Source organism: Clinocottus analis, unplaced genomic scaffold (genome assembly GCF_023055335.1).
Source record: "Clinocottus analis isolate CAN_PGR_092001 unplaced genomic scaffold, fCliAna1.0.p SCAF_3, whole genome shotgun sequence".
Classification (NCBI taxonomy): domain Eukaryota; kingdom Metazoa; phylum Chordata; class Actinopteri; order Perciformes; family Cottidae; genus Clinocottus; species Clinocottus analis.
The window spans coordinates 2175001-2194392 of NW_027176042.1; the positions used below are offsets into that span (position 1 = coordinate 2175001).

Genomic DNA, 19392 nt, shown 5'->3' on the forward strand with positions numbered 1-19392 from the left:
AGCCTGTGGTTTGAGTAAAAAATATTGATGCTCTTCACAAAAAACAGTTTATGTTTGCTTTGCAGAATAAATCTGCTTTTGTACTTTGACAGTTTGACCTCATCGCAGGTTTCTGGAAACACAAACCGTGTTTTTAGTCCAGCAGAGAACTTTATATCGTCTCCATGAAGATGAATCGATCATCATCATCATCACACGCTGAGAGGAAACCAGAGCATCATCATCATCATCACATGCTGAGAGGAAACCAGAGCATCATCATCATCATCACACGCTGAGAGGAAACCAGAGCATCATCATCATCATCACACGCTGAGAGGAAACCAGAGCATCATCATCATCATCATCATCATCATCACACGCTGCGAGGAAACCAGAGCATCGTCAGAGGGAAAACAACCTCAGGACATCGTGCTGCTTCACTCTGGACGCCAGCGCGGCTTCCCAGAATGCACTGGGACATGCTGGACTTCAGAGAATAAAGAAAGCAAAAGCTGAATCACACAAAGCAGATTTATTATGTAAAGTCATAAAGGTGTAAAACAGGCTCATTGTGTCTAAAACGTCTCAAACAGAGAGGGCTCACTCTGCTTTATATCCACCGGGATTAAGAGCCAAGTAAATATTTACACACACACACACACACACACACACACACACACACACACACACACACACACACACACACACACACACACACGTTTGCCAAACTTGTACAAAATCCTTTTTTTTGTTTTTTTGCTCAAAACTAAACAAAGTAACAGGTATTATGTGATAAAAGAGTGAGGTTAATATAGTAAAACATAATTTTTTACCTAAAATGAAAAAAAGTCCATTTGAATAACATATTTAATGTGTTTGTTTGCTAACTGACGTTAATGAGTTACTCATGAATGTGTCTATTGTTGTTTTAATAAAGGTTGTTGCTTTGCTTTCTGTCTGAAGCTTTTTCTGTTCGTCCATTTGTTTTCCATGTTTAATAAATCAAAAGATTCAGGTCTTAACTCACAATGTTTCAAGATGAGCTTCTAGTTCAGTTTCATCTACTCGACACGAGATGAAGCTTCTTCAATGTAATGTTATATTGATGTGTTTAACTCTAAAAGTTTAAGCACTTTAATATCTTCAGGGTGGAATCACATTTCCATCCTGCAATTCAAAACTAAAACAAACAAATAATTGATCAGAAAATAAAGCAACCCAGTCTCTCATCCACAGTGAAACAGCTGTTAATCTCACGATGACTCTTAAACATGAGAGTTTTCTGTCGGCCTGCGTCACCGGAAACACAACGAAACCCTCCGCATGCATCCTCTTCTCAGGACAAATTCACTGTTTCTGCATTAAAATGCTTTTTCATATCATATTAGGCGGTGAATGTGCATTAAAGTCTTCCTTCAGTGGATCTCAACGATCTTTAATTTGTAGTTCTTACGAAGATTATTTCAGGTCTTCTCAAAACCGTTGGCACATGAAGTTATATCACGTTTAAAAGAAGTAACACTGACACCAGTGACAGCAAAACATATGAAATACAACATGTACTAGATGATACCTCACGAGCAAAAGGAAAAATAAACATTGTAAGTGAGACGATGCTGAAAGAGCAGAAGAGAGAATCTATTCCTTACATAACATTTCCACCAGCAGCTCCTACATGTCTTCATATTCTCCATCAGGACGTCCCAGAGCAACACATTCCTCCTGGTGACTCCAGAACCTCTGAGCATCCTGGTGAGCTCACCAGCATCTCTCACTGCTTTATTATTTCAAGCTTTTCGTCGGCGCGGTTGGCTTTCAGCTAGTTTCCTGTGGAAAAGTTCTGCACTCCTTGGCTGGAATGTGGCCACTCGGGTCCACTACAACACCAGCAGGTCCAGCGTGAAGCAGCTCAGTGTGTCGTTGTTGTTTGTGTGTTAATGCAGTTCTACATGTGGCTGATGCGTTAGTGTGGATGCGTCTGCTCATCAATCCTCCTGCAGCAGCTGCAGGCGGTCCTCTGCGTAGTGAGGCCTGACGTGTCCGGTGTCGATCGCCTCGCAGTCGTCCGAGAAAAACACCAAGTCCTGCCAACGGAGCCGAGACATGCGGTCAAGAGGCTGCACCCCGAGGACCAGGAGCTTCACCCCGCGGGTGTTAGCCGCGCTCTTACCCGGTAGCAGATCCTGGTGATGATGGTGTGCAGGTTCTGGACTTTGCGCTTCAGCAGCACCATCCTGGGGAGCTGCCTGCAGGTCGGGTCCGGGTGGTTCAGCACCACGTAGAGGAAGTCCCGCAGCTTGGTTGTGACGCACGAGTTCTGGAAAAGATGAACAGTGTCCTCTAAACTGCTCACACATACATGTTTAGAGTATTTACACTTCATGGATAATCTAGAGGTGGATTCATATCTGATGCATGTGTCTCACAGTGCATGTTAATGTGCATTGCAATATCTCCCAGAGTGTGAAATCTGCAGCTCCTATCCAACTGGGATTGTTTGATTTTGTGTTAAATGAAGTCCTTCAGCTCTTAAAGGGACAGTGCACCCCAAAGTTAACACACATCCTCTTGTGCTATTTATTCCTCTAGATTGTTTTGCAGTGAGTGGTCATAGTTTAGCAGATATGAACCAGAGATGTCTGCAATAGTCCTACATGAAACTGCTCATCATGAGGTGTGTTTTATGAGTCATCTGGTCAGTTTCTGCAGACATTGATGTTCAGTTTTATTTCCAAGCCCACAAACATTCCCATTGTCTTCTAGAAACATTCCCAAAGTCCTCCCGGCGCCTCTCACCCCCGCCGTGCGTCATCCCGTTGATTTACACTTACATGCACGTCGAGGAAGATCACCGGCAGCACGTCCGCGCACGTTATCTGAAACGGAACAAACACCGTCGTTACCGGAGCAGCGCGGAGACGCGCGCGCGGGGCCGCGGCGGCGCGCTTACCGTGCGGGGGGACGTGTGGATCCGGTCCAGCAGCGTCATCACCTCCGCGCTCAGGCCGAGCGCCCTGGAGTAGCAGGTCGGGGGCGCGCAGTCCGACGGGCACGCGAAGAAGCGGAAGACGCACGCGAGGGTCACGAGTCCGAGCTTCATGTCGGACAGCAGGCTGATGGAGTCAGGACCCCGAGGCGGGCACAGGGGTTTAAGTAGAGGAGGAGGAGGAGGAAGAGGAGGAGTGGAGGGCGATGACGTGGAGGCTGAGCGCTTTGGCTGCTGAGACAAACATGTCGCAAGCTTTGCTCAACGTGTTGCTTTTCTCAAATGCACATTTCTTAAATAGTTCAGAAGAAGAGTTTGATTTGTAGTCCTGAGCTTCATCAAAACAATTCATTGAAAGTGTTGCACATGAAAGAACACACATTTCTAATGTCAAAGTGCATCCATACATCCTCTCATCAAACCATAACCACTCATATCTGAACATCAATACTCTGTCATACTACTGCAGTACACATTAATACTGCAGGACAGCAGTGTGTCTGTCTTTAACATGAAAGTAATGTGTGTTTTCCCACCAGGTGAAGGGAGAGGACGTGTTTTGCTACGCTGCAAAATCATAGCTTTATTTTGGATTGTAAAAAAAATCTCGTTAAAGTACCGTCGTCATCATAAAAAGAATTAAAAAAGTGTTTTTGTGAGTCTCAAGGCAGGTTTGTTGGAGCCACTGAGCTTTTCTTCAGGTTGAGAAAGTTTCTTTTTCTTTGTCTTTTGGCAGCGCCGGCGCTGCCGCAGGACTCTGGAGGATGCCGGAACACAAACAGCCGCTCGCCGCCGGCGGCGGGGACGCTGGAGGAGGACGGCTCGCTTCCCTCTGGGCCGCGTAACCGCTCCTGCCCTGATGGGTTCACAGCCCTTCCTTTGGCGCCGCCTGGCCGCCGTGTGACTGCGTCTGCAGTGACGGCGGCTTCAGGAACCGCCCGCGGTGCGTCAGAGGAACCGTCCTCCTCCTCCTTCTCTTCAGCCAGCGGCGGCGCAGCGTCTCTTGGAGGCGGGACTCTGGATCTGGGGAGGAGCTTCTCCATCAAGCTCCGCCTCTTCTCCTGGAGTCTGTGAGAGTTGGAGGACAGAGCAGCTGTTCATCCTCCAGGTCAATGAAGGGCGCGGCCATGATGTCACTAACACGCCTTCACTATCGCGTCACATCTTTACCTCGCAGCTCGTTGCAAACTACAGGAATGTGGTGAACTCACCTCTCTCTCTCCGCGGTGCAGTGTGGCATGTTTGCCATGTTTTTCAGCAACACGTCTTCTCTCAGTTTGACAGGAAGCAGTCGGTTCAGCCCTCCGGCACACCTGGTCAAAAGGTCATCACAAATACCACGCTGGTTTCTGTGCTATGGTTACAACATGATGCCCTCGTCTAATAAACACGGAAAACTGCACATGAAGGACAATATCCTTCAGCTAAGAGATGTCAGCTCATTGCACTGAAGAACAACATCTTTTGCATATTCTTTTCCTTTCCTTTGCCCAGACGTCTCCTCTGCCTGAACACGACACGACCCGGTGGACCCTGGACCTTCTTACCCGGGCTGCTCGTGCTCTGCGGGCGCTGAGGCCGGCAGCTGTTTGGGGCGGAGGGCGTCGGTGATGGAGAGGAGTTCGCTCTCGGGCAGCGTGGGCAGGAGGAGGCGCAGGGCCTCCAGGAGAACCTCAGCAGACGCCTGGCTCTGCGTCACCAGCCGGGACGCAAACTCCAGATCCTGAGACACACAAACGCAGCACAGAGACACCTTAAAAACAGCTGTTCCTCCAAAACCCCTCCAGCATGCAACACACAAGTGAGACCGTGTTCTTCGGTACAGCGCGTTGAATATTGTAAAGTCTCTGGAAATGCAGACCTGGTCACAGTTTGCATAAAGTCTCCTGAGCTCCATTTGGCCTTTTAAATCCTCCACGGCCTGCTCGCTGCCAGTCATTTCCTGCAGCCTGAAAAACAGCAGAGAGGTCCGACGCCGTGACGCCGAGCGGCTGCGTCAATAAACAACATTCCTGGTCCCCCCCCCCCCCCGAGGTCACGCCCACGCGGCGGCTCACCTCTCGGCCAACAGCGCGGCGACCTGATCGCTCTTGTGCAGCGCCTCCTGGAGGATGGACGTCATCCTGCAATCCCGCCGCAGATGGAACAGCCTCTCCTCCTCGCCGCCCTCCTCGCCGCCCTCCTCGCCCTCCTCGCAGTCGTCTCCTCGCGTCGGACCGGACTCGACTCCGAGCCGAGACGCGTGCGCGACATCCAGCTCCGTCCTCTCGCGCTGGAGCTGCTGCTCCGCTTCCTCCAGGCCCTGAAGGAGTCCAGTTACATGAGAAGGTTTCGCTCTCGGAGGAGACGGGAGCATTTTTCTGGGAATAACGCATTAGTTTGCACTTTATGGTCCGTCCACGGGGGTTAACACGTTTAACTGTGGAACCAGTGTTGCCTCCAGACATCTTTTCCCTGTTTGAGTCGTCGTAGGAACCCCAAATTAATGCCAATACTTGTGTTTATTGTATGTATTTGTTCAGAAAAAATATGTATATCTGCAAAAAAGAATTATATTTTGATCATAACTATGAACATCCAGCATGATATGAGCCAGATTCCCCAAAAAAGCCCCCTGGAGCGTCAATAAGACACCTTTTTGGAAAGATTAGGACCTAAAGAATCAGAATCTGCAACAGAAATCACAATAAAACAAAGTCTTGTCCTGTTAGGAAGGAGTTTCAGTCAAGAAACTGTGTCATTCGGTTCAAAAATGAGAAAAAATATGTATTTTATGCCTTAAAGATTGTCTGAATGGGGCATGCTGGGACTTAAAATGTTGAAGGCCACGGTTTCCAGAAGGTTGACTTGGAGGAGAGCGTTGCCTACCGAGCAGTGGTTCTGTATGCTCTGGGCCAGGTCTTGTCTCTCCAGGCTCTTCCCGTCTCGGAGCTGCTGGATGAGCCGGCTGTGCAGCGCCAGCATCGCTCTGGACGTCTCCAGGACTTTGCTCCTCCTCTCAGCCTTCTGGTAGTGGATGGCGGCCATCTGCGTCGCCAGGCTGTCGCCCTGACGGCGCACATCCTCCTCTCTCTCCCGGCGCATCTCCTCCATCACCTGCCAACGTCAGATGCACCTCAGTCACCTCCAGACATTCGACTCCAACATCCATACGCCTTTCAGTAAGTTAACGCGCTGCAAACAGCTTGGTCCTTGGCGGCTTTACCTCGTTCATGACGCTGCTCTCCATCTCTTTCTCCTCCTCAAACAGCTGGATCCTGTCCTGCAGCCTCCTCTGGAACAGCGGCAGGTCACATGTGTCTGTTTTCTGGCTGCCTTTCCCCTTGGACTGCATATGAATCTGCAAAACAAACACAAACATCCATACCATTCAATTGGGAAATTACTCCAAGAATGAAACCACTGTTATTACTAAATAACAGTGTGCACTCATCCAGCGGCCGCACACAGTTGAGGCTGATCGCCGTGTGGTTTGCACTGGCGGTCATTAGAGAACATATTTAATGCATCATTATATCCTGCTGTGGCTTAACGCATGTGGGCTTCAAGCTGTAATTGCATCATGTGGAGGTTTAAAGGAGGAAGTAGCATCTCTGTGCTAACCTTTAGCCCCAAGCTGCTGCTCACACTGACTCAACCACATGTGGTTTGGATCACAGTTTCTTCCTTTTGTCTTCCATATCAAGTTTTCATTCAGTACAAAAATGATAAGTTACTTTATTTGACGTTGTAGTTTTGCTCATTTGTTGCAAAAGGACCAACACATCAAACAGGATGCTATGAGCTCTCATATGAGTGCATTTCCGTGACTTTATGTCCTCATATACGACCACGAGCTGGAGCCAAACTCCCCACACACACGTTTTAACAACTGAATTCAGCGATGTATGGTGATGAGTTCACCATCTGCTGCTCGCTCTCCTTCCTCCAGGCGGCCAGAGCGGTGTGCAGTTTGGCTCTGGAGACGGCGTGGGGCAGCACCAGGCACCGGTCCATCACCGACAGACACTTCTGGAACTCCAGCTTCATCCGGAGCCCGTCGTCCTCGGACAGAGTCAGCTGGGACGAACACAAACAACTGAGGCGGGAAGATGAGAGGAGAGACGTTGAGGATGCTCTTCTACAAAGGACTTGCCTCTGGAATAAGCCGGATTATCCCAGCACTGACCTGAAGAAAGCTCGGCAGTGCGCCCTGAGCTGCCTCTGCTCCTGCAGCTCTCTCTCCATGGCCTCCCTCAGAGCCGCCCTGGTGCAGCTCAGGGTGTGTAAGGCCGCCTTGCCTTCCTGGTGCAGCCGCTCCTGGCCCTGCAGCAGGGCGCTCGCTCCCGGCCCCTGGGGGGCGTGTGCGGGCCCCGCCTCCGCTTCCCCCTGCGGCGGGACGCGCGGCGCCCCCGGAGGCGAGAGCACGAGCAGGGCCTGCGTGGCGGACGGCTGGATGGCTTTGAGTTCTGTCACGGCGCCCTGAATCACTCGCATGGTCACCTAGAAGCGGAAGAGGTCAAGAAGGCAACTAAGTACGACTGAATCCATCAAAGTGGGACGCCAGTGTGGGCATCTTGCAGTGCGGGTGGTGTCATGTCAGAGCGCCACCTTGCGGATGTCTGCAGCTGCCTCCTCATCCAGGTTGTTGATGAGCTCTGCGAGCTCCAGACTGTGAGCCGTCAGGAGGTTCTGCCAGCAGTGGAGGTGCCGGGCGACGTCCGTCCTTCCCTCCAGACCTTTGGACAGAACCGACAGATCCTTCTGTCTCTGCTTGTGGACCCGCAACTGCAGCAGGCAAGGGCGAAGGATTAAAGATGGCGCAGTAGTTACGGCACGAGACCAACAGGTTCAAGCGGGAGCTTCTCCTCCTCACCAAGTCAGAGATGAGCTCCCGCCTCTTCTTGATCAGCTCACAGCGCATGGCTCTCCTCTCGCGGCTCAGAGCCTCCTCCAGCCTCTGCCTCAGCATCACCAGCTCCTTCTGGGCCTTCTCCTGGAGCTGGACTAGCTGCTCTGCAGGCACACTGCTCCCCCTGGTGGACAGATGGAAGCATAGCGGGTTAAAAAACAACTGCAGTTCATCTCACTTGTTGTGTTGCTCCAGCTTCAAACTGCCTTCAAGGTTCAACTGCTGACAAAAGGCTCACGTTATGTCCTCTCATGTCCTGTGAAACACCAGGAACACGCATCATGAATAATATTTAACATATTTAGTTTGTTCAATCGTGTGTTCTCCATCTTTTGCATTTTTTTTTTCAAATTGATATTTTCTATTAAATATTTTACATCACAAATAGAAGCACAACTTGTTCAATTATAAAACTGTACATTTATACTAAGGGTTCATACACATTTTGACCAATGGAGAATGAGCGACAATATATTTTTTTAAAGAATAAAGAGCCTCTTTCTTTTAAAAGCAGATTCATTATTTCAAACTCAGCGTAAATGAACACATGAATATAACACATTTAAACAACTTTTACTACACTTTGGGGATTTAAATTTTTTCCAAGGACTATTCCAGACCTGGAAATAACCATTTTCAAATTCCATAATACCCTGATACTGTAATATTATTTTACGTGGCCACATTTCCAGTGCAGTGCTGTGTGCTGTGACGTGGTCATCCCATGGTGGTGACCACACTGAGCTCCCACCTCCTGATGTGAGAGAACCAGCTGTTCAGGTTGCCGGAGGTGCTGGAGAAGCTGTCAGAAACCAGGCTGTTGAGGCTGTGGAGGCTGTGCACCAGGAACCTCCTCTGCGCGTGGCGTTCAGCGAGCACAAAGCGCTGGTTGGCGACGACCACATCCAGCACCTCCTCCAGCTGGTCCTGGAAGAGAGGAGGAGGGCGTGACTGTTGCATGTTTGCTTCATGGACTGAACATCACAAATACAGATGGGTGAAGAGTCCTTATATCAATGTACGGACACATAATTGTGTCATTCACATGTCGCTCACCTGACAGGCAAAGTAATCGTGCTGCAGACTCTTGGCGGCGCTCTTCTCCAGCTCGCCCATCCTGGTGGCCTCCTCTAGTTCCTCAGAGAAAATCTTGTGCAGCTCCACCCGCCGCCACTCGATGGTCTGCCTCTGGACCTTCCCCGAGGCTTCCTCGTGCCGGACCAGCAGGATGCGCTGCAGCTGACTCTGGGTCAGCTTGTGCAGCTTCTCCAGGAGGACGCTGCAGTGGAGGAGCTCCTGGCGACAACACGAGGTTCACAGCTCAGTGGCGGGATGTAACGGATGCTATAAACTCTCAGATCCAGATCCTAACGAGGTCTCACTACCTGCTGGTCCGCATGCTGACACAGCAGCTCGGCCTGAGCCTTCTCAGCAGCTTCTCTGCGGTGCTCTGCTTCCATTTCCTCCCGAGTCTCCTGGTTGCAGCGGCCGGCCAGGGCGGCCATGCGGGCCCCTCGCTCCTCCTTCAGCCGACCCTCCATGCCCAGCATCTGCCCGTGGAGCACACTGAGCAGCCTCTGCTGGGCCTGGGCGCCGGCCTGGCCCCGGGAGCGCAGGCCGCCCAGCAGGGAGGCCATCACGTCCCTGTAGATCTGGATGCGAGTGGCCTCCAGGTTGTTGGTGGCGTGCAGCAGCGTGGACATTTCAAGGCTTTAAAGGGGATGAAATGCAGAGTGAGCTGTGGGTTCTTAGCGGCTCAGGAGAAAGCAACATGAAGCGGCGGTGTGTCTTTCTTCCAAGCTCTAAACCGGCACGTTGAAGGTCTCGACTCGTCTACTCACTTCTCCAAAGCCTGGTGCATGTTCTGGGGATCCTCCAGCACCATGGTGTCCACCATCTTGTCCTCAAACGCGGCCTCATCTTTCACGGTCTCGCTCATGTTGCAGTCGGCGTACTCCGGGTCAGAATCCCTTCTGTTTCTCTGAAGCGGGAACAGATATGCACAGTGTATTACCTGAGACCTGAAGTCAAGCTAAAAACCTCAAACTATTTACTGGACCTTGACTGAAACATATACTTGTTGGATTTGACAAAAAGACAAAATTTCCTTTAAACAGACAAGCATCAACAACACATTTAAAACATCCATAAATACTGTTATTACCGTAAGTAATGAACTGATTAAGCAAGTTTTAATAACAGTGTGTCGTGACTTCGTGGTACCCTTTGCTGGAGCAGGTTCAGTCTGGTTCTGAGGCCGATCAGGTTCACGGCCAGAAAGCCCAGCGACAGCAGCGTCAGCGTGACAAAGAACCCGGCAACGAAGCCGGCGAAGTGGACCGCGTGGTTCGGATGAATCTAAACCAGCAGGCGCAGACGTCACGCGTCTCATCGAATGAGTTGTGCACCAGATGAAAACATGAAAGTGGGCTTCCAGTGAAGGAAACTCACCCTGTCGGTGGAATTGACCCTCAAGGTCAGATTAGCCGTCAGCGGCCCGAACATGCTGACGTCATTCTGCGGAGTCGAGAAGTAATGAAGAGAGAAATTATTCTTTTCGTACTGGAAATGCAGACAGAACTCTTCCAGTTCGATAGCGCAGAGCAACAGTACCTGCGAGGCGTTAGAGAAGGTGAGGAAAGCTGGAAGGTCCAGGACTTCACTCTTATGGTTCCTTATGTGAGCCGTATAGTTGACCACGACTTGGGATCCGGCTACAGAAGTAAAAATCAATATTGTGAAAGCAATCGCCGGAAAGTCTAATATTTTAAATGTCAAACCAGAATCATCTTTGATTGACCCCCAGACATACCAGACAGGGAATCAATGGCAAACGTCTGGAAGCCTCTTTCCACCACGCGGCCATCAGACTTTAACGGTACTATCCCAGAAATGGAGTCCCGGATCGCCACCTGAGAGAGGTTGGTGCCCCCCAAGGGTCCCATGTTGTGGACCAGCAGGAAGAACGTCAGTTGAGGAGGATCAGTGTCCAGCTCCACCTGGTGGGGGCCACATGATGGAGCAGAGGCAGGAGTAAGACAACAACATCTTCTGTATGTTCAAAACAGTTGAAACAAACAATTGTGCCGATGTACCTGTGCACACTTGTGAAATTTGACCCCGAATACAGACGGAGGTGCCACGCTCTGAGTCTGCAGAAACATGGAACACACCGTGTATTGCATTTCTTCCAACGTGATTCTTTATTAAATCATATAAAATAAAGCGCGGGAATGGGCTGTAATGTGACGTAAAGGCGTGACGGTGTGAACCACCACGTCCACGAGGAGGCGTCGCAGACCCTGAGAAACACACCTGAGGCAGAGGCATGCTCGGGCTGTATCGGGTCAGAGTGCTCCTGCGGCTCCGTTGGTGCAAGATGTTGGACAGGAAGGAAAGCGGCGAGTAGACAGAGTGACCCCAAGGACCCGGCGCTGGAGAGGAGAGGCGGCGCCCTGCAGGCAGCAGCGCGGGCGCTCTGGTTTCCATTGTACCTGCTGTGTTAAACACAACCAGTTACAGAGGCTGAAGATGACAATACATAAACACATTATTAATATATGCATGGACACTCAGAGGTGTTGTATTCACAAGTGTCTGCATATCAGATATTTGCAACCTAAAACTATGATGAAAGCCTGACGTTACGTCATATGGGATACAAAACTATCAGAGACTTATGTGTACAATCTCTCATCCATGTTCACACAGACATTAGTTGTGTTATTACTGTGTTGTTGATATTGCTGAAAAGAACCAACCATCCATCCTAAGAAATGTCTGCTCTGCTGATTTCCCACCAAGGTGATGTTGCATTGCACGGATGCCGGAGAGCCTCTGACAATGGAAAAAAATGCAATATTAGTCCATTTAATATGTTAATAATAAACAAGGGTACAGCTCCAAACCAAAGCCTGGTTAGAGTTGACCTGCATCAAAACATTGCATGAAGAGAATGAGGTTCAGGGACACAAACTAAATCAATGATATCTTATAAATATTGTCATAATTCCCCAGGAGGTCCCTCACCTCCTGTGCCGGTGCAGCTGTGTACCCCGGCGGGTCCCGAGCAGCACCGCTCCCGTTATGCTCCGCACCGGACTCCACCGGGAGGAACCAGAGGAGGCTGCAAACCAACCGGAACACCAACATCCCCGCCGCCGGTTCTTGGAGACGTTCATTCGTTGCCGCGGGGGCATCGAACCTGTGAGCGGAAAACCATGGACGCCATTTCAAACACAAAGTCCCTGCACAACATCGGAGAACTTTTTTTTCCAAAAAAAACTTGGGAAGAAACGGGCAACTCCTCAAAGGAGGTGTAGAGCTTCCGGTTACGGCCTTCAAAATAAAACGTCATAGTCGAGCCAGTACGATTATTGGCGCTTTAATTACTGGAAAAAGACAAAAAAAATGCAACAGAAAAACAATATAATATGTAATGTTTACGTATAATATGCACTTCTATTCGTATCAATGTTGTGAGAGGGGATTTTCCCTTCATGTCGATCAATAATAATTACTGTGCTTTTATACTGAAGGGGGTTCATCTCTCTTCCGGTGAAAGTCGAGGCAGCTGTTTTGGATCTCCGGGACCACCATTGGCGAACAGTGACACCGAGTTGGTCGTTTTTTGGGGGGGAAAAGACGTTTCGAGCTGGAAGAAGTTTGTTTCACATTGAATGTTTTTAATGTTTAAACGCGTGACGACGCGTTAAAGCCTCACGCGCGCACAGAAACACATGAGTTATGAGTTGTTCACGTCGCGAGCAGCGCCGCTGACGTGCGTGCACTTCGAGGTTCGTGGTGAGATGAGAGATGTCGGAGCAGGACCTGCTGGCGGGATGCGCCACTGAGCTGCTGGTGAGCTTCGCCGAGGCGCTGCGCGTGTCCGCGGGGCTGCTGACGGCGGCCGCGAGCTGCGGGGGGGTCTGCGGGGTCGCGACCGCGGCGCTTCTCTACGTCTTCTGCCTGAAGCCGCTGCTGTTGACCAGACAAGTGAGGGACCGTGCAGCCTCTCCCCTCCTGCCACACACACACACACACACACACACACACACACACACACACACACACACACACTCTCTCTCATCTTATGCACCAGTAATGTAGTTAGTTGTGTAGCATCACAATCAATCATGTATTGGCCAAGTACGTTGCACGTGCAAGATGCAAAACAATACACATAGATATAGAATAAAACAATACAAATAAATATGTGACAATGGATACATATGTAAACAACAAACAGATAACTTCAGAACAAGTATGTATTATATAATAAAAGTGACAATTGTATTTTAATAAGATAAGAAAAGATGCGCGAGGGTGTTTGAAGATGTATTGGGGATGTGAGAGTTATTCTAGATGTTTGCTTATTTAGGTTAGACTTTTATTTGTTGTCTAATTTTGGGTTTGCAGGTTCAGGACCAGCATGCACCTGGGTTTTAAATAGGAGTGAGCAGGTACAGAACCAGCATGCACCTGGGGTTTCAGATAGGAGTAAGCAGGTACAGGACCAGCATGCACCTGGGTAGGTCTTTTTTTTTTTTTTACCAGAGCAGGAGAGGCAGCCATAGGAGTTCCTTTGTTCGTTTGCGTTTCTTCACCACACACTCAGCGGCCCTTTGATTTATGTTTGTTTTTGACTTATTCCCCGCGTGTCGTCCCGTTCAGGGCTACAACGCCAGGCGGCTGCTTGAACCGGATGATGGCGAGTTGGACAACAACCAAAGTGACTGTGTCAGCAACAGCAGGAAGGAGGCGCCGAGCGGCACCGTGCAGGAGAAGAAGAAGCCTCCTGTGAGCAGTGATGTGGCTGCTTTTGCATGCAGAGCCAAGGTGGTTTATCCCATCAACCAGAAATACAGAGTAAGTCTGTCATAAATATACAGATTATCACCACAATAACATCCACTTCCTCCTCTGTACACGAGGTCATAGACTCTTCACAAACTGAAATGAATGCTTAATACACACACTTTCTTTAGCACAAATAAGCAAACAAAACAGTATTACACAGAAAATGGAGATGCAATATTTAATAAAAGTGGTGGCAGAACAGAAAATAGTAACCAGTTGCACACCAATCCATAAGTTGGAAAGGTAAATACAGTAATGCAATCAATTGGTTTGTAATTACTTCAACTTGTTCCTGAATTTGTCAGCCTTTAGCAGACGGAGCGTCCAATCCATCACTGCACGAGCACTCCAAGTTGCCAGCAATGCCGAACGATGAGTCATCCTCTTCCACGGATGGAGAGTCTCTGAGTCAGGAACAGGACAACGACGACAGCAGTCAGTTCATCTCCTCCTCGCTGTTCCCCAAGAGCCTGCAGAACCAGAGCTTCACCCGGGTCTCTCACTACCCTCACACACTGACGCAGCCAGGGTAGGAACCAGTAGCCTCTAGGCGTTGAGTCGTAACCATAACCATGCACCTTAATGTTCCAGCAAGATGCACAGACCCCAGTTTGCTGGAGGCTATAACACTCGTGCTATCTCTTCAGTTTTGAAGGGAGGATCAGCCTTTACTGTTTGGCCCTGCAGGATATCCAACGACGCTGCTCCCAGCTTCAGGAAGAAAAATGCCTGGTGAGTTTTTACCATTTTTCTTTAACAGTGTTATAATATTTATTAAGTACTTTTTCTGTAGTTTGTCAAAGCTCAAAAGTTGTATTTTTCCTGCTATAGATGTTTCTCCAAATGGTAAAAATAATATTCAGTGGTCGTTTTCCAAAAGACAAAAATGATGCTGACTTCTCCAAGAATATTCTTCAAATGCAAGAAAAGGTAAAGGCCAGAGCAGATGTCTATTATACATACATGCATACATACATACATACATACATACATACATACATACATACATACATACATACATACATACATACATACATACATACATATAGACAGGCAGACAGACAGACAGACAGACATGCATGTATGTAGGTATGCATGCAGACCTATGCATGCATACATGCATGCATGCATCCATCCATCCATCTGTTGTCATCTGTCATTTCAGGAGCTGAATGAGCTGAAGAAACAGTTCCCAACAGGCCACACTGCCAGCGAGAAAAAGGATGATGCTCCGTGTACTTTGGAGGAAATAGAGAGAGCTCAGAAGGATCTTCTTGAGCGTGGCCTTCAAGTGGTAAAAATGAGGAGAAACTCCTTTTACACTAAGTTCATGAGAACATCTGTATTCACACTGAGGGTTCTGAAGGGAAAGCTAATATCAGGTCTCTTCACAGTCCAGATGTTTCAGCAAACAGGTGGAGGACCTGTGCCAGCATCTGCTGAAGAAGATCAGCATTTTCTCCCCGGAGGAGGCACAGGAGGTGATTCTCTCTCTCATCCAGAGTCTTCTGTTAGTGGAAACCCACCTGATGAACACGCAGCGAGCTGATCTCAAGGTGAAGCCGTGCTCGTTGTTCGTTGCCACACCGTTCATTCTGCTTCTCATCCCTTGTGTCGTCGAGCGAAGAACCGGGCGCACGAAAGGAAAAGTTGTTTTCTGCTCCTCGCAGGGTGTTCAGCAGAGGTTGCTGTGGTGGGAGGAGCTGTCGGGGCTCCTTCAGTCGCAGCCCGCCTTGCTGAGTCGGGAGGCGTCTCTGAGGCAGAGCTTGATAGCGACGACACTGGAGCAGCTGACCAGCGACGACGTCTTGACCTTTAGCCACATGGAAACGATTCTTTCAGAGGTTCAGGCAACTGTGACCGAAGGCCTCCAGCAGTGTGCAGAGGGTGAGGAGAGAGGGAACATTTCACTTTCATCTCAGTCAATTCACCACAACGCAGGTTTTTTTTTGAGTACGTTTTGGAAAGCAGTTGTTCAAACACTGACCAAGTGTGAGTGTGTGTAATTAGTTTCTGGTGGCAGGCAGCAGTAGACAATGTCTAGCCTACTTTTTCAAACATAAATAGACCGTTTTCTGGGAATCCTCCTCAAATCAGGTCAGGTTCTTTCAGGACAGCACAGAATATCTCTCTCACTATCGCTGCACCCGAACTAAACACTGTTCACATTAGTCAGACAATGTGCTTCATCCTCTGAGTCTGTTTTACTTTTCTGTTGTGTTTGTATTCCTCTTGTGAGTGATAGTAGGGGAAAAAACAATAAAGGGAATATTTTATGTTGGTCCTTCAGAATGAAAGAAAGGATGATTTAAAAATGTATGACAGAACATCATAGAGGTGTTTTCTTATAGCAATGCACCTCTTGCTGTTGGGTAAGTGGTGTAAATGTGTGTATTCTGAATATACTGTCACTCACATTCATTCATTACAAGAACTATCTCTGTTAATGATCATCCATAACTTAGTTTTCCAGCCGGCTTTACAAACTGCAGTTGTTTTCCAAGTGCTCCACTAGTCCAGCTCATAGCAACGTTGATGTTGCAGAGTGCACGAGGAAGACCAAGGAGCTGGTGGATGAAAAGTGCAGCAGAATGGAGTCCAAGAGGAAGAAGCTGTTGAGGAGCCAGACCAAGGAGAAGAGCGGCTCCCTGGAGCTGAAACACACTCACAAGGACCTGCAGCAGCTCACCAAGGTCAGAACATGTGGCCTCCCTTCCCTCAATATATAGATCTAAATAGTCCTGTACACCTTGTGCATCCTCCACTGGTATCTACATCTGTTGTGTAACCTTCCCCTCAGGTGTACCAGGAGCTGCTGCTGAAGCACAGGCAGCAGATGTCTGACTTGGAGCAGCAGCAGGACAGCCGGGTGGCCGAAGCCCTCTGCGAGCACTGGAAGGTGAAAGGTCGACCGCCGCATGTTGTATTCCTGCTCTTACTTTATCCTCATGTACGTTGTGGTGCGTATCTGCAGAAACTGCGTGCATCCTGGTCAAAGAGGCTCGGACATCTAGCCAGGGACGTTTTCCTCTCCTCTGTCGCGGCGCAGTCGAGCATCTCCGCCGAACGCCGCGAGGAGCTGTGGGGCGATCTGGAGCAGGAGCTGGATGCACAGCTGCAGCAAACGGAGCGCAGCACCGGGCTGCAGCTGCAGGACATGAGGGCTCAGCTGGACCGCGACGGACAGGTAGACACCAGCTGATGACACGTACACATTAAATTGATGCACATTAGACGATTGCAAGAGTTGGATTAAACTCGAGGCCTCTTGCTGTAGGTGTGGGATGAGGAGATGGCTCTGGTGCAGGCCTGTCTCAAACATTTGAGTGAACAACAGATGACGATCCTGCGGGCCATGGTGGCCAGACAGAGCTACACGCTCAACAGGTGAGATCACCTGATTTACAGCACGGCCACATCCACTCACATCCACTAAAAATCAATGTTTATGCGTTATTCGGAAATGGTGCAACCCGATCTTCTTCTCAGCCACGTGGGACGGCTGCTGGAGAAGAAACACGAGCACCTGTTGGGGGCGGTGCAGAGGCACTTTGTGGTCAGGCACTTCTGTCTGCACATGCTGAAGGAGATGCGTCTGTCCAAGCTGAAGGCGCTCTCGCAGACGGATTTCAGAGCCGCTCTGACGGAAGAGCCCGGCAAAAGCCAGCCCTGCGTCCATTCAACCCTCAAGGTGGGAGCAATGCCTTCTTTTAAGCACCTCAAACCCACCACACGATGCAATACGTCTCCTAATTCACCCGTCTAACACACGAGCCGAGTCCCCAGCAGTCTGAACACCGCTGTCGTCCCATGCCCATCGCAGAGCAGCAGCGCCAGCCTCGCACAGAGGCACCTGGGCCCGGAGAGTCAGCTGGTCGGCCACAGCTTCCAGCAGGAGTTCCTGTCTGAGCTGGAGACGGGGATGGAGCTCCTCCAGAGCCACGCGCAGATGGCGGTGGGCAACACCCTCAGCCACGCCATCCAACAGGTGATGGAGAGCCCCCCCGCGGAGACGCAGACTTCTCCAGAGCAGGAGGCCGGCCTGAAGGTTGGCGCTTGTGTTTTGCGTTGTGGATTTGAATCATCTTTCTGCTTCGGGTTCGCTCGCTCGGCGCCTCACAGAGTAACGCTTGTTCCCCATCAGCCCCACCTGACGGAGGCGGCCTCGGAGAGCGTGTACGTGACCAAAGACTCTCTCACCGCACTGGTCCAAAGCTACTACTCCCACCTGAAGGACATCATCCAAACAACAGAGCAGGATCAGTTTAACATAAACCAGGGTGAGAGGACAGTCAACATGTGATGTTTACATCTGTATAAAAACCTGTAAGTTACAACATGGACTGTGTGCCGTTGTTCCTGTTCCCTCAGAGGAGAATGAGAAGCGAGAGGGCAGCAGTCAGCTGAGCAGGTCCCTGCTGAGGGAGCTGGTGAACTGGGGAAAGAAACCCACCTCCGCTGAGTTTCAACAGAGGTGCAGCACCACTTTGTCTGCACGACACACTTCTTCAAGCCTTAAATACATGAAATGAAACTAATTTGCGTCGGTGCTTTTGTTTGTTTTGTCGCGTCTCAGGGTCGAGCTCCACAAAGCCAGGGTGTTGGAGCAGTGTGATCGGGACCAGGACGAGACGTACGAGGAGCTGAGGCGGAGGAAAGTCGCCCAGGACCAGAAGATGGAACGGGTCAAAGCTCAGCTGCTGGTTCGTACGTTTCAAGTCTTCTGCTCGACGACGTCTTGGCGACTTAAATTACAGTCGCGCACGGGATATTTTCTGTGAGCTCTGCGTTGTTGTGTCCGTCAGGAGGCAGAAGAAAGCTTCATAACCGAGCTGGCGGCCTTGGCCCGGGTCTCTCTCCACAGTCCAGACCTGGAGCCCAGCGCCGAAGAGGACGACGCCGGTGAGCAGCTTTCTCCAGTCACAGAGTAAATATACGTACACGGCGTTCCCCTCCGGCCCTGTCCTTCATGCTGTCATGTGTCAACAGGCATGGAGAGTGCCGCCATATTGGACCTGCTGGCCCTGAACCCAGCATTAGATCCGGCCTTGAATCCTTCACTGACGCCAACCTTTGTAGCTCCAGCGGTGAAACCAAAGAAGAAAAGAGACCGAGAAGCTCGTCTCAGCTGAAACCTTAACACAGGAACGTTTACATCATGTCATGTCCTGTCAAATATTAGCTCTATTCTAGGTTTTTGGTCTAACTCGGTCGTTAGGAAGGTACAAAAGGGAATCTTTCCCTATGTTATGTAGGACTGGACTGTCCAGTTTAATGTTTAATGTAAAAGTAGGTCACTGAAATGTTGCAACCTCAATAAGTAGAGACTTTTGTAAATGCCAAGTGCAATGAAATAATAAAAACAAGAAGAAAAAAAGCAGATTGTGTTTTGAAATCATCCTTTAAGTTGTGTACTTCCCCCCTGTGTGCAGCAGCACGATGCCACAGTAACACACTGCTGTCCTACACCTTCACCCACGTCCACGGCTCATTCCCTGCATTGATTCCCAGCGCGTCCTGAGTGTATGGGATGATGGATGGGCTGCTCTGTGAGCCGTTGGATGAATTAGAGATGTCCATTCTGATCGCAGCCGAGTGCTACCACTCGCCGATGAAAGCCGTGCCCTTCTCTCGCTCTAATGGAGTTTTAAGTACGAGCCTTTATGGATGATAA

At 49.6% G+C, this 19392-nt stretch overlaps 3 protein-coding genes across 5 annotated transcripts; 1 reads left to right on the forward strand and 2 right to left on the reverse strand.

Annotated features, from left to right (window-relative positions):
* Positions 1–517: 517 nt before the first annotated feature.
* Positions 518–3711, reverse strand: cytl1 (cytokine like 1). Its single transcript, XM_068595242.1, has 5 exons — positions 3588–3711; positions 2933–3199; positions 2814–2858; positions 2153–2299; positions 518–2066 (listed from the first exon to the last, which is right to left on the reverse strand). Exons 1-5 carry the CDS (start codon positions 3597–3599, stop codon positions 1968–1970), a joined length of 570 nt encoding a protein of 189 aa, XP_068451343.1. The 5' UTR covers positions 3600–3711; the 3' UTR covers positions 518–1967.
* LOC137796961 (limbin-like) lies at positions 3631–12101 on the reverse strand. Its single transcript, XM_068595241.1, has 23 exons — positions 11889–12101; positions 11621–11696; positions 11175–11356; positions 10955–11011; positions 10672–10858; positions 10473–10573; positions 10311–10376; positions 10083–10217; positions 9701–9840; positions 9245–9569; positions 8916–9155; positions 8611–8786; positions 7824–7983; positions 7559–7735; positions 7137–7450; positions 6872–7046; positions 6174–6308; positions 5837–6064; positions 5026–5270; positions 4830–4917; positions 4516–4691; positions 4180–4281; positions 3631–4036 (listed from the first exon to the last, which is right to left on the reverse strand). Exons 1-23 carry the CDS (start codon positions 12009–12011, stop codon positions 3631–3633), a joined length of 4014 nt encoding a protein of 1337 aa, XP_068451342.1. The 5' UTR covers positions 12012–12101.
* A 361-nt stretch (positions 12102–12462) lies between these two features.
* LOC137796507 (evC complex member EVC) lies at positions 12463–19062 on the forward strand. Of its 3 annotated transcripts, none has more exons than XM_068594476.1 (19): positions 12463–12854; positions 13533–13727; positions 14024–14247; positions 14366–14450; positions 14550–14648; positions 14884–15012; positions 15113–15274; positions 15389–15605; positions 16263–16411; positions 16519–16617; positions 16693–16905; positions 16996–17105; positions 17208–17409; positions 17542–17766; positions 17863–17998; positions 18090–18192; positions 18295–18421; positions 18524–18620; positions 18708–19062. In XM_068594476.1, the coding sequence occupies exons 1-19, from the start codon at positions 12675–12677 to the stop codon at positions 18848–18850; spliced, it is 2895 nt and encodes a 964-aa protein (XP_068450577.1). In that variant the 5' UTR covers positions 12463–12674; the 3' UTR covers positions 18851–19062. The 3 variants fall into 3 exon arrangements, with proteins under 3 accessions (XP_068450577.1, XP_068450578.1, XP_068450579.1); XM_068594477.1 differs by having other exon boundaries at positions 17542–17706; XM_068594478.1 differs by having other exon boundaries at positions 12463–12719.
* The last annotated feature ends 330 nt before the right edge of the window (positions 19063–19392 follow it).

Excerpts from the sequence above, each read along its gene's own strand:
- cytl1 (XM_068595242.1), bottom strand. Across the intron at positions 2,859-2,932 it reads TCCACACGTCCCCCCGCACG|ATAACGTGCGCGGACGTGCT; the intron begins GTAAGCGCGCCG and ends GTTCCGTTTCAG. Across the intron at positions 2,300-2,813 it reads TGATCTTCCTCGACGTGCAT|AACTCGTGCGTCACAACCAA; the intron begins GTAAGTGTAAAT and ends CATCTTTTCCAG.
- LOC137796507 (XM_068594476.1), top strand. The coding sequence starts at position 12,675 with ATGTCGGAGCAGGACCTGCTGGCGGGATGCGCCACTGAGCTGCTGGTG. Across the intron at positions 14,649-14,883 it reads TTCTTCAAATGCAAGAAAAG|GAGCTGAATGAGCTGAAGAA; the intron begins GTAAAGGCCAGA and ends CTGTCATTTCAG. Across the intron at positions 15,013-15,112 it reads TTGAGCGTGGCCTTCAAGTG|TCCAGATGTTTCAGCAAACA; the intron begins GTAAAAATGAGG and ends GTCTCTTCACAG.
- LOC137796961 (XM_068595241.1), bottom strand. The coding sequence starts at position 12,011 with ATGTTGGTGTTCCGGTTGGTTTGCAGCCTCCTCTGGTTCCTCCCGGTG. Across the intron at positions 11,012-11,174 it reads CGAGCATGCCTCTGCCTCAG|ACTCAGAGCGTGGCACCTCC; the intron begins GTGTGTTTCTCA and ends ATGTTTCTGCAG. Across the intron at positions 4,692-4,829 it reads TTTATGCAAACTGTGACCAG|GATCTGGAGTTTGCGTCCCG; the intron begins GTCTGCATTTCC and ends TGTGTGTCTCAG.